The following is a 13,208-nucleotide window of genomic DNA, read 5'->3' as shown; positions in this document are numbered from 1 at the left end:
ATTCCCAGTCGTCGTTCCGTCATAGCCCGTACCACTGTCCAAATGCCTGTATTATCTAGCACAAAACGTGATTCGGGTCCGAAACATGCACTGAACCAAGGATGAGAACTTGTAGCTCTTTGGGGGGAGGAGGCGGGCATGCCCCCCCCCCCAAACATTTGCTTGGCCTTCATTACGTGGAACCTGCGTCCCGGTGGCCTGTCAGTTCTTTGAAGTAGAACCTAGCAGTGAATGTTCGAGCGCCATTGTGGCTTTACGATAATTCTGAGACTATGGCGACGCCTGCCTTTCATCCTGGCGGAAAGGGCGGACACCGCGGGAAATCAAACCCCTCAGTGAACTGCTAAACGCAAAAACAGTGACTTTTACGCATTGTCTAACTCATAATACCACTCGAGTGACATGTCATGACGTGAATATTGAAATGTTAGTCCTGGGAGCAGAAAGTGGCGAAGCTGTCAAGAGTTATAAGCCTTTGACGCGATATTCTTTCTTGAAGAAAAACATACGGTCGGTTCCCTAGAATTTTAATAACTGTTTTGCATCATTAATAAAAAAAAGTTGAATATGAAGTATTCAACACTCGTATTGCATCTTCGAGTGTCTTAAGGGAGGACGGCAATTTCTTACATTCTAATTGAGGAATGTGACAAGACAGATGCATAAACGATATGAGCTTTAAATATCAAAAACAAGGATATTAGGTATACCTCCCCTCCCCGCGTGTACAATCGTCTTGTTTTCAAACTAAAAGATAGTTGTGGCATAACATGATAGTAGCTTGCAAAAGAAGCATATCTTGTGTTGCTCACTAGACAAAATGCGCAATGTGTGGTACGTATGCATTTCACACACGATGGCCTACGTATTTTCATGTTGTTTTAGTATGTACAGCACCACGGACTCGTGGCGTGATTGCGTTATCTCGGTTGCTTGTGATACTGTAGCCACTCATTCCGTTCTGAGAATTTACTCCCGAAAGCGCATAGATGAGTTGTGCTGGTCAAGAACTGCAGGGTCCTTGCGCCCCAACCCGGGGAACCAGCCATTGCTATTCTGGTGATGTGGGACGGGGTGCCCTGGTGGACCCGGAGGCGATACAGGACACGTCACTGATGCAAAATGATCTCTTACCAGCACAGGGCATACAGGGCCTAATTTGTGCCGAGACACCAATTCGGCCTGTTGACCCCTGTCTCCTGGCTAAAACGGTGCGGGGGGCCTCATTCGGTCCAGTGACCTCTGGCTGGTGCAGGTCTCCGTTTCATTGAGTGAAAATCGTTGCACCATCGTTTCGCATGTCTCCTGTCATTGCCAGAGGGTACTGACCAACACAAGAGGCCTTTTGACACTCGAGGTCCCGCCCTGTTCAGCAAGTGTGCCCAAGATCGACTTTGGGCTTCTTACTTGCCCAAGTGGGCAAGTAAGTTCATAAACACTCACTTACTTGTGGGTGCTTATGGCACTTCGCAATGAATGTTTTGTGTTGCCTCTTTACGGAAAACGTCTATCCAGGATTTGGTCTGCATGCAAAGCAAAGATATTGCAGTATCCCTTAAAATGCAGGTTTCGGGACCCTTTCAATGTCCCACTTTGACTTGATACCTACAGTAAATAAAAGCTTTGGTGCTGCGAAATGAAGGGTCTGGTGCCGTTTAGCCGAATGAGTTCATGCATGATTTGGCCAATGGAACGCCACAGGTATTGCTTTCCCCTGAAATTTATTGTCTATGTGCAGATATCTGTCTATCTACAAGTGTCTTAGAACTCTTTGAGGCACTCTTAGTGTCAGCGTCGCAGGAAAACTAAGGTCATGGCTCCCGAAAAAGAACAAATTTGGTACCGCTTTCCAAACGTCAAAGAACGGACCGATCGGAACTTTTGTCACGGTGAAATGCACAGAAGCTCGTCTTGAAAACGGGGTCACGGTGTCTCGAAATAAAGATTTTAGTACACCTTGCTCACGGAACTGTCCCAGGCTGTCGTTCGGGGGTGGAAACACAATATTGTTGTGCCTCTTAAGAATGAAGGTTTGCAGCACTTCGTGGTGTCTTTCCGGGATTAAGGGTTTCTTGAAAATGAAGATTATGGTGATGGAAATAATGGTTATTGTGCTCCTTTGCGGAATGGGCCGACCCAGGAATTTGTCAAACGGACAAGGTACGGGTATAGAAGTGCCCCCATAATTTAGAATTTCCCGAAAATGAGAATTTGGAACCCTTTGCGGTGTCCCTGGAATTTGGTGCCTCCTGGAAATAAGGGTTACGTGGTTTTGGAGGCAAGTTTGATGTGACCCAAGAGGGTGGCGCAAGAGTGGCCCAACGGGTGGGTGGCATGGCCCCATGCCTTTCCCGACCCACCCTCAGGATGCACCCTCGTCTGCATGGTTTGATTACAAGAAGAATGAGACCTTTAAACTTAGACACTTATGGAGCAGAATGAAATATCTGCTTAAATCCCATTGGCTAGTGCCTCCGGGGAGGAGCTCAAAAGTCGCTTAAAATCGCTCGCTGTCTTCCCGCAGTCTTCTGGAGCGGCCTTGAAGTGGCTCCATTCGGGGCACGGGCGGCGCTCGCTGACAGGCGGGTGCTGCGGCCACATTGTGGCTGATCTTCTCCGCCAAATGATTCGTCTTTCAGCAACTTTGGATGCAAAATCGGTAACTTAAACTTGAATCAGCTATGAGACGTCTATAAAGAAACATTACTACAATGCAAACGGCCATCCGCTGTCTCATGCTCCCCGAAGAGATGAGCTCTTGAGGATGAGCGCAGCCCGCGCTATTGAGTACTGTGAATATACTCGTTGTCAAGCGCTGCAATGCCGATTAGCCAGTACCTCCTGATATATTGAAGGTCACAAACTGAGCCTAAGACTTTTGAGCTCATAATAGCGGAATACCAGGAGCTGAAGGGACACAAACCGGACACCGTCAGCGGGACCCCGCTGCGAATAAAGATGGCGCCACCTGACGTGAGCGCGGCAATGTGACGGGACCAGATTTGCCACGAATCGGAGCAAGGGACATCGTAAAGACGGCCGCATGCGTCGACTGGGCACCGCTATAGGAGGAAATGTGCAACGGAAACGGTTCCAAGTTTTGAATTGCTTTCTGATTGTGCTTCTTTCCACTGAACAAGACTGTGCCGACAACAAAATAAATGAATAGACCATCATAAATTTGAAGCCAGTCGAGTTGTCTGCAGGCGACTTTGTTACCATTGCATTCTTTATCAGATTATGACCGCAGAGTTAGGTAGACAAAATTCGTGGGGAAACGTGCCTCAGAAATACGGTGTGTAAAGTTTATGGATTCGACCACCTCCCCCCATGAAAAACGCAAAGTTACACCCCTGCACTGAACGCACTTAGTCGATTGAGAACCAACTGGAGGCCGATGGCGCCTGCAATCGTGCTACCGTACGCCAGACACGATATATTCGATGATCGATTCGATTGTCTTGGCGTTGAGCACATGTCCAATGAGGTAGTGGTGTTCGTGTGGCAATTATATGACGTCATGCGTGCCTAGGTAACAATGAAATAGTCTGCAGAAGCCCGCGGGGGCCAAGATCAAAACCCAGAGTTTTAAGTCTTAAAACGGGCTGGGTGTGAACTGCACTGAACGATCCTTAGAACGTCATGATTGGTAAATATCAGAAGCGTCATGAAAGGTGACTTGTAGAGATGAATACGGGATTATTTGAGTGCACTATTCTTGAGTGCATAAACGAGCCCACATCAAATTGCCGTGTGCTTGTGATTCCTGAGAGAACTGAAGCCTTTTGAACGTTCTGTGTACACAACTTTCAAGTATTTATTCTTTGAAAAAGGGAGCGTGACCACCCTTTTATGGAGCGCTTTTATGGAGCTGTGACTAGTGACGCCGTATCGGCGCCGAGACCGCCGCGCGCCCGGAGTCCGTACCCGGTCTCCACGTCGGAGCAGAAGCCAGTCACCCACCAGTACGCCCCGATTTGTGCGTTCACGAGTATGTTTAGAACACGGAGTGTACCTAGAATAGCGTTGACTTCTTGATTGGCGCTGTTCTCAGCTGCTCCAGTTAGTGTTTTGCAGCCTAGGTCGGGATCACCTGCTCAGGTTGCCCACCAGGCCAGCTTATCGCGCTGTCGTTGCCATGACGACCGGCCGCTGGAAACGCAGTTCGGCCGACACCAGAGCGCTACATGCGATGCAACCCATAAGGCTGGCACCAGGGGTACATTATGCCCCAGGTGTTGCTGACATTGCTATCCTCTCTCTTATTGTCCCATTCTCAGCTACAGCGAGCCTTTTCACATGCAACGCCGTTTCTGAGAACTGGATTGTTGATGGGCTACTTATCAATCACCCCCGATGTAAAGCATGCTCAAAATGTATGCACTGTCCAAGCGACGTATCAGCCACAATGTAACTGCTTGTAGGTGAACCCTCACGACATACGGAGACCGATGTTTTGCCCGAAAGGCGTGTTCGCAGAAGCGCTTCACTCGTCCAACAGCTGAGCGCATGTATCCGTCTCGCCCACGCTTCTTTGAGGGGGAATAAAAGGGATATTCAACATGACCCTTACCGGTAGAACTGCGTGCGCAAAAACTCATGCATCCAGCGTTTACTCGTGAGACAAATGCACGGAATTTTTGCCGCTGAGCAACCACGCAGCGCACTATCTCCTTCGACCACCACAGTCCCACCCCCATTTCTGCACCGAAGTCTTCTTAACCCCATCAAGCAATTGTCTAGAACGGCATTACCGTCCCCGCACATCTCTATCAACCACCTTCGCACCACCCGCTCTTTCAGACTCCATGCAGCGCAGGGAAACAGAGAAGTGGGCTCCTTTCAGCAGTGTATTAGCCCATACGATGTGGCGGCGGGCGGACAGCGGCTCAGTTCTTCTGCGCCAGCCTCTTGTCCCGCTCCTCGGCGATCGAGAGCTTCACACCCTTGCCCTTGGGCAGCGACACGTACGCCCGGGTGCCCTTGCCGATCACGAACACGTTGTGCAGCCTGAAAACCACACACCGTCAGCGGGGCCTGGCGGCGGATGTAGGTGGCGCCACCTGACGTGGGTGCGGAAATGTGACGGTGCGACAGATGCCAGGAATCGGTTCTACGAACATCTTGGAGACGGCCGCATACGACCTGACAACGCTATAGGAGAGTCTGTCGTGTAACGGCCACAGTTCCAAGCTCTTAAATGGTTTCTGATCGAGCTTCTTTCCACTAAACAAGACTGCGCTGACATCAACCTTGATAAATCAACCAACATTATAAATCTGAGGCCAGTCGAGTCGTCTGCGGGCGGTTTTGTTGCCATTGCAGCGCTAGTATGCCGTTGAGCTCCTAATGGTAAATATCATGTTACGCCTCAGCCGTACTCTTATGGTCTGGATCGGTACCAAGGTATAGGCCATCTCACAGAATGGCGTCCGAAAATGTTTTCCTAAAGTGTTATCTCCCCAATGACAGTGACAAATAAAGCTGCGGGCAAATGTAAATTTGAGCGCCTTCGAAAATGTTTGGAGCAGGGAAAACACCTAACTACCATTACCAAGGTCTGTTCTTAGGCTAAGTTGAGTTCTACCTGGAGCTCTTATTTCTGTTGAGCTGGCGACCTTCAATGCCGGCTCAGCCACCCGTGCCATTTTTCGCAGCCTTTAATGTTGAACTGTATGCGTGTTGGTAGATTGGATTTAACTTTCTGAAAAACCTTCTAACAGCAGTGTGTGTGCAGATTTGGAACATTTTTTGGCTTCATACCTTATTTTGAAGTGCAACATTTTGCTGGCCTTTATGAACCCCTGTCACTCCTGACGCGCACACCTCGAAAATTGAGAAATATCAGTACAATTGCTGCTTAGCATTACATCGTGGTTTAACCAGCAAACCCTGGCATATTGAAGGTAATTAACTCAACGGAAGGGCTTTCAACTAATAATGGCGAAAGAAATAGGACCTGGAGGCCTTTCTTACATGAGCCCTAAGCCTTGCTCCTTTCGCCGGATGTTTAGATGCCCAGAGCGCGGCGGGTGCCGCTGGTCTCACCTGGTGGCGAACTTGTGTCCGGCCGTATCCTTGACGTGCACGATGTCGAACGAGCCCGGGTGGCGCTCGCGGTGGATGATGGTGCCGACGCGACCCAAGTTACGGCCGCCGGTGATCATGCACAGGTTGCCTGGGGGGAGCACAGGCGCCGGTCACGCGATGCTGATACAGGCGCTGGTGCAGCCGGGCCTGGTGACACTGAACCCACTGACGCATAGCCGCTCTGCACAATATGTCGCCAGCTGCAACCAATCAGGCCCAAAGCATTACCATGGTGATGAGGAACTTATCCTTCGCCAGCACCACACCATGCCATTGTTTCTGCTCAGCACCGGAACCGTTGCCTAATTTGCATTGACAGGTCCTTAGTTCTCAGGAGTTCTCAGAGAACGTCATGATCACAATGGATGTTCTTTCCATTGGTAATGCGGACTTGGCAGCAATACCATAGTCAGCGACCGTTGGAGAGCAATTTCTGTGGCCTAGATTTTGAACACGCACCCACACGAGACATGGTTACGTGTCTTCGATCTGGCGTTGGCACAACGTGTCAGAATCACAGACAGCACGTATATGAATGCGTGCCATTTTTATGACGGTTTTGTAAGCTACTTGACGTCCTACTAGCCATTCATATCTCGTCCTGTCTTCATCATGCGCCAGTTTTCGTAGCAATGGGACTTGCGGTATCGTCACAGGCCTGTGCTGGGGCCTCTTCGTGAGCGTGCGAGCTGCCCAAGGCACTGCGTAAGCTGTTTGCGCAGCACCAGTTGCCGAGAATTTACCCAGTGTTGGACGCGACCACGTTCGAGCAATCTGGGAAGCTGGTAAATGCTTACTAATAATACGCTGCTAAGATAATTCCCGCTCGTGCCCTGGACACGATGACGTCTCGTTCATAACTGTGATGGTGGCCGTAAAGCACGCCATCTGCCTTTGTCATCTGACACTTATTTCGTGACCAATTCATCACTTACCAACTGATGTGGAATTAAACACACTTTGATAACAAGAATGTAAAAGTAAAAGCACTAACTCCAGCGGACATAGCACGGGGAAATGTCGGCGAAAGCTTCCTTCAAAGTAACAAAGCCCAAACTTATCTAAGACACAAACCAAGTCACAATATTGGAAAACATTATGATCACAGTAAATGTTCTTTCCATTGGTAATGCGGACTTGGCAGCAATAACATAGCCAGCGACCGTTGGAGAGCAATTTCTGTAGCCTAGACTTTGAACACGCACCCACAAGGGACATGGTTACGTGTCTTCGATCTGGCATTATCGTGGTATGACAGAAATGCTGACAGCGCACTCTCCGGCTTTGCAGCCTCGTCATTTTTTTTGTGTTCACTTCCGTCCCTTAGCATTCAGTGCCGCCACTTGCGTTTATGATTTCTAGTGTTAACGCCTAGCTGTGTGTCGCTGGGATAAGGTCCTTCTGGTTGCAGGTTAATGGGTGAAGAAAAACCAGGTTTGAGTGGATGAAAGCAATTGCGCAAGTTTCACAAGCTCTCGGAAGCCTGCAGTAATGTTCACATTCCGCATCCTTTGACCACCTTCTAAATATTTACCATCGACAAAACCTCGCAACATCACGACACGGTGCCAGTTTTTAAGATGAGCCAACATTCTTATTCCAGAGCTTCAGTAACTCGGAATGGTTCCCCAATGTTTGGTTGCTAACAAATCGCAGTTTTCAAATGGATTGGGTATCTTTTGCATAAAACTAAGACATCCGACCATTGCTCGATTGACGGGGGGGGGGGGGGCTCACTCCACACGGCAGATGGTTTGGCATCCGATCCCCCACGCTGCTTGGCGCGGGGCACACTGATGGCCTGGCAAGGCTCTAGCTCCATGACATGAGTCTGACCAGGCATGGCCACGGGCAACGCCCTCTCAAATGGGGCCAGGCTCCAACCCCACGATATGAGCCGTGTCGGACGTGGTCACGAGCGAACGCCCTCCCAACTACGCCTGGCTACAACCACACTATGAGCCGTGGTCGGACGTGGTCACGAGGAGAGCGCCCTCCCAACTACCCTGGCCCCAACCCCACGATATGAGCCGTGGTCGACGTGGTACGAGCGAACGCCCTCCCAACTACGCCTGGCCCCAACCCCCGATATGAGCCGTGGTCGCGTGGGTCACGAGGCACGCCCCCCAACTACGCCTGCCCCAACCCCACGACACGAGCCTTGGTCGGACGTGGTCACGAGAGAGCGCCCTCCCAATTACGCCAGGCTACAACCCCACGATATGATCCGTGGTCGGACGTGGTCACGAGCGAACGCCCTCCCAACTACGCCTGGCTACAACCCCAAGATATGAGCCGTGTCGGACGTGTCACGAGGAGAGCGCGCCCTCCCATTACGCCAGGCTACAACCCCACGATATGAGCCGTGGTCGGACGTGGTCACGAGCGAACGCCCTCCCAACTACGCACGCCTTGCTACAACCCCACGATATGAGCCGTGGTCGAGCGTGGTCACGAGGCGAACGCCCTCCGAACTACGCCTGGCTTCAACCACGATATGAGCCGTGGTCGGACGTGGTCACGAGGCGAACGCCCTCCCAACTACGCCAGGCTCCAACCCCACGATATGAGCCGTGGTCGGACGTGGTCACGAGGCGAAACGCCCTCCGAACTACGCCAGGTCCAACCCCAAGATATGAGCCGTGGTCGGACGTTGGTCACGAGGCGACGACGCCCTCCCACTACGCCAGGCTCCAACCCCAAGATATGAGCCGTGGTCGGACGTGGTCACGAGGCGAACGCCCTCCCAACTACGCCTGGCTACAACCCCACGATATGAGCCGTTTCGGACGTGGTCACGAGGCGAACGCCCTCCAACTACGCCTGGCACCACCCCACTATGAGCCGTGGGTCGAGCGTGGTCACGAGGCGAACGCCCTCCGAACTACGTACGCCTGGCTCCAACCACGAATGAGCCGTGGTCGGACGTGGTCACGAGGCGACGCCTCCCAACTACGCCTGGCCCAACCCACGATATGAGCCGTGGTCGGACGTGGTCACGAGGCGAACGCCCTCCCAACTACGCCTGGCCCCAACCCCACGATATGAGCCGTGGTCGGACGTGGTCACGAGGCGAACGCCCTCCCAATTACGCCAGGCCATATGCAACTTATACAACAGCATTAATGCAAAAGACAGACGCGCATGGACGTCATATGCTGCCATACCTATCATCACAAGTATGGAAGCAGGCATCAATAATTCACATATGTGGTTCACACCTATAGGCAATACATCTTCTTGCTGAACATTGGTTTTGGGACGCGCCAACTGTTTGTCACTTATAGCCCAAAACGGACATGGATATCAATGCTAGCACGACAGATGTACTCTCCATTGGTAATGCGGACTTGGCAGTAATACCATAGCCAGCGACCGTTGGAGAGCCATTCCTGTGGCCTAGATTTTGAACACGCAACCAAACGGGACATGGTTACGTGTCTTCGATCTGGCGTTCAGCTAGCGTTGCCAGTAGAGGGAAAAGTTCCCGCAAAATCCATGACGCATGTATTTTGCCGTAAACGGCTGAGAAAACACCAGCGGTTAATGATGTGTGGATGACTGTGATGACAGGAAGATTTTGGTCCCCGAAAACCGGTACCCAGACCCCGCCGCACGTGGCGCCCATCGGACCAGATCATCGACGACGGATCCACAGACCACTCACCGGTATCGAACTTCAAATAGTCCTTGATCTTGGAGGTAGCCAGGTCCAGCTGGATGGTGTCGCTGACCTTGATGTTGGGGTCGGGGTAGCGAACGGTGCGGCCGTCGTGCGTCAGCAGGTGCGGGATCCCCTTCACGCCGATCTTCAGCGCCTTCACGCGGCACAGCTTGTACTGTGGGCGCGGCGGACACTTCGTCAGCGGACGCGCACACGCAGACGGGCTTTACCCCGGCTTTACACCGCGGGCTTTAGCCTCTGATCATGTGCGACCAATTAGGAGTGTAGTGCTCACGAAAACACATCACTTGGATGGTCACCATTCCTGTTGCCGTGGGAGAACATGGGTGGAAAGGGCATCTCATCCACGTTTTCAACACGGCCAATGTCACGCGAAATAGGCGTCTTGCGAGTGACTAAACCACAAACTTGACAACATGAACAAGATGAATATGACCTTAGCTGGCATACTGCAGAGTGCAAATGAGTGGTTAACAAAGTCTGAATGCCAAATGAGCATGAGTTCATATCACTGCATGTCTAGGGAGAAAGACATTCATTGGGAGAAGCCAGCTGCGGCAGAAGCAAGTGGGCACCTGGTAGATTTACACTAAGCAACACAACTGCATACAAAACACACCATAACCATGAATCCAATTTTTCCCAATCATAAAAGGCAGCCGCAGCCTTGCTGCTTTCCACATTCATTTCACATTCATTTCAACATTCTGTTAAAACATACCCACAGTAAATATTGCTAAGGGAATGCACCAAACTGCAGAATGCACTGAATTAAGTGAGATAAAAGCTTTATTGGCACACAAAACCCATGGAGACAAATGATCCCACCAAACCTATCATAATTGTCATGAATTGGGCCTCATTCCATCCTCTGCCCAAAGCACACCTTTCAGTCAGACACCTTACCAGCAAGAGAACAGGCTCTGACACCTGACAGGAGGGGTTGCTCTCCTAGGCTGACCAACTGTGCATGCAATGCTAGTGTAAGCATGTTGCTTGGTTATCATATCCCTCAAGGTGACTGACTTACAGCAACAAAAGGCTTTACCTATGTATCACTTTCTGACAAAAGAGACATGTTACAGATGGTCGACGGTCGCACTATTTTTTCCAGGGAGCATCTGACTTGGAACACCAAAATCTAAGCATTACAACACTGGCATGTGGAGCTTTACGACATCCATTCATATCAATGACCCAATCATGCCTCCAAGGTATGTAAAGAGCTAAGAGCAGCTGAAGACATGGCACATAATGCATTCTGTAGCAACTGCACATTTCATATGAACTACATGCTGATCCTGAGTGCAGTGTTGCCACAGGTAGGTTTGGATCTGTCACAAATGCTAATAAGCACTAATGAGGAGCCCTTATGATCTCACCGAAGCCTCCTCCTTCGTGATGCGGTGCACGGTGAACCGGCCCTTGACGTCGTAGATCAGACGGAAGTTCTCGCCGGTCTTCTCGATGGAGATGACATCTGTGAACAAACTTCAGTCAATGCCTACCCAGCCCTGGTGGGATGAACGTGATGCAGTGTCTAGTCCAAGATGCATGACATTATATTAGTCCCATACTTTCTTTTCTAGTTTTTCAACAATTCACCTAAACAACTTGTGGAAAAGACTGCCACAATAGGTGATTTACATGTCTTTCCAAACAGTTCAGACTTGGCCAGTTGTGTCACTGAGCATTATGAAGTATTCTGCTGCTGTGGTGATATGTTCATCACATGGGGGAGCAGGGGAGGGGGGGGGGGGCAGCTTTATCACAAAGAACCTACTGCATCATCACACATCACAGTCCAGCAATGAAAATGTGGCACCAGCACCGCACATACATCTGTAATCGTGATAAGAGGAAAGGAAGTGTGGTTTCCACCTGAATGTTGACTACCCTGGCACTGCCAAAATATACAGCTAAAAAAACTGACACATGGAAAGCATTACCACCAAAACCATCATTGGAAACCAATGTGCAACTGCTCCAGCTCGGTCCCTTGACCACTGGTAAAAATTTCTACCATACCAATATGCAACTGTCCTAGCTTGAGCGCTAGACCGTTGGTGAAAATTTCCACAAACTTCATTTCACAAAACTTGTTTTGCAGCATTACAGGTAAGCTTCCCTATCATGGTTCCAATAATATCCAACTTGCAATGAACAAAGTTACTTTGGAGATGCCCACTACATTCATGCCCTGACTCACAAATTTCATCATTGTACATAACATGAGCAATAAGGAGACATGTGTCAAGGTATCAAGAAGTTATTTTGAATACAGTAACAGGAAATGAGAACACAGACATGACATAAGTCATCATACACTACTACCAGCTGACACCCACTCCCACAATATAACTCACCCATGAACCCAGACGGGTATGTGGCATCAGTGCGCACCTTGCCGTCGACCTTGACAAATCTCTGCATAAGGATCTTCTTGACCTCAGTGCCATTCAGGGCATACTTGAGCCGGTTTCTAAGGAAGATCACGAGCGGGAGCGACTCCCGCAGCTTGTGGGGACCGCAACGGGCGCGGCGCGAACGGCCCCCCAAGCTTCCCCAGCATCCATGCCTTGGGGGCATTTAAACGCTTCAAGTGCTTCTTCGGTCCTCTCGCCTGTAACAAGATGGAATGTCAGAGTGCTATCACATGCTATATTTCCTTTGCTTAAGGAGCTGAAACTGTCCAACAGCTAACTTTGTTGTACCTCAAATATGTTTTTTTGAAAGCTGACCAAACTGGAAAAAGCACATCTGATGCCAGGTCAGGCTGCTGTGATGGGATGAATGCACAGTAGTTTCAATCCAGGGTTTACTGCAATGTAAAATGCAGCACAAAGCCTCTCCTGAAGTTGCAAAATGCACTCTAAGAAAAATACTAAAAAGGAAAAATCATCAGTGCTTATTCCCATCCTTGGTTCCATGCAGCCATGGATAATCATGTTCATTTTAACCGGGCTACAGACTTAAGACCTTCAAGCCAGAGCTAAGTCCATGGATCACATTGTCCGCAAAATAATGTGATGGAGTGGCCTGAACCACCATGTATATCAGCCATATCTGCAAAAATCCACCAACTGCACTAACCATGTGTGGCTTTAAACATGATACACATGTGCCAAAGCCAGCTGGGGAAAATTGTATAGAATCTAATATCTATCTTTTATTGAAAACCAGTTGCTTGGGAGCCTATTGCACCAGTATTCTATGCATCATAGATCTTTACATGACCTAATTGCCAAAAGTAAAACTTGAGGGGGAAATTTTAGCACATGGTATTCACTGATTTAAGGGGCAGCTTATTGTACCTTGGGACAAGCATCAAACTGTGCACAGATTAGGAAAAAACATCAAAACAAGTGTGCCACTGCCAAAAAACAAAGGAATGATAATCTATAGAAGCACAACAGTCCCACAGCCAAATGTT

At 49.7% G+C, this 13,208-nt stretch overlaps 1 protein-coding gene across 1 annotated transcript; it reads right to left on the bottom strand.

Annotated features, from left to right (window-relative positions):
- Nucleotides 1-4,832: 4,832 nt before the first annotated feature.
- Nucleotides 4,833-12,394, bottom strand: LOC119100813 (40S ribosomal protein S4-like). Its single transcript, XM_037223963.1, is given in 6 exon segments — nt 4,833-5,010; nt 6,049-6,178; nt 9,758-9,929; nt 11,158-11,255; nt 12,142-12,307; nt 12,309-12,394. Coding segments are annotated over 6 exon segments (726 nt in total). The 5' UTR covers nt 12,348-12,394; the 3' UTR covers nt 4,833-4,889.
- Nucleotides 12,395-13,208: the final 814 nt, after the last annotated feature.

The sequence above is a fragment of the Pollicipes pollicipes genome, unplaced genomic scaffold (genome assembly GCF_011947565.3).
Source record: "Pollicipes pollicipes isolate AB1234 unplaced genomic scaffold, Ppol_2.1 Scaffold_4881;HRSCAF=5763_pilon_pilon_pilon, whole genome shotgun sequence".
Classification (NCBI taxonomy): Eukaryota; Metazoa; Arthropoda; class Thecostraca; order Pollicipedomorpha; family Pollicipedidae; genus Pollicipes; species Pollicipes pollicipes.
The sequence above is the reverse complement of the archived record's forward strand: the minus strand, read 5'-3'. Positions and strand labels throughout refer to the sequence as shown.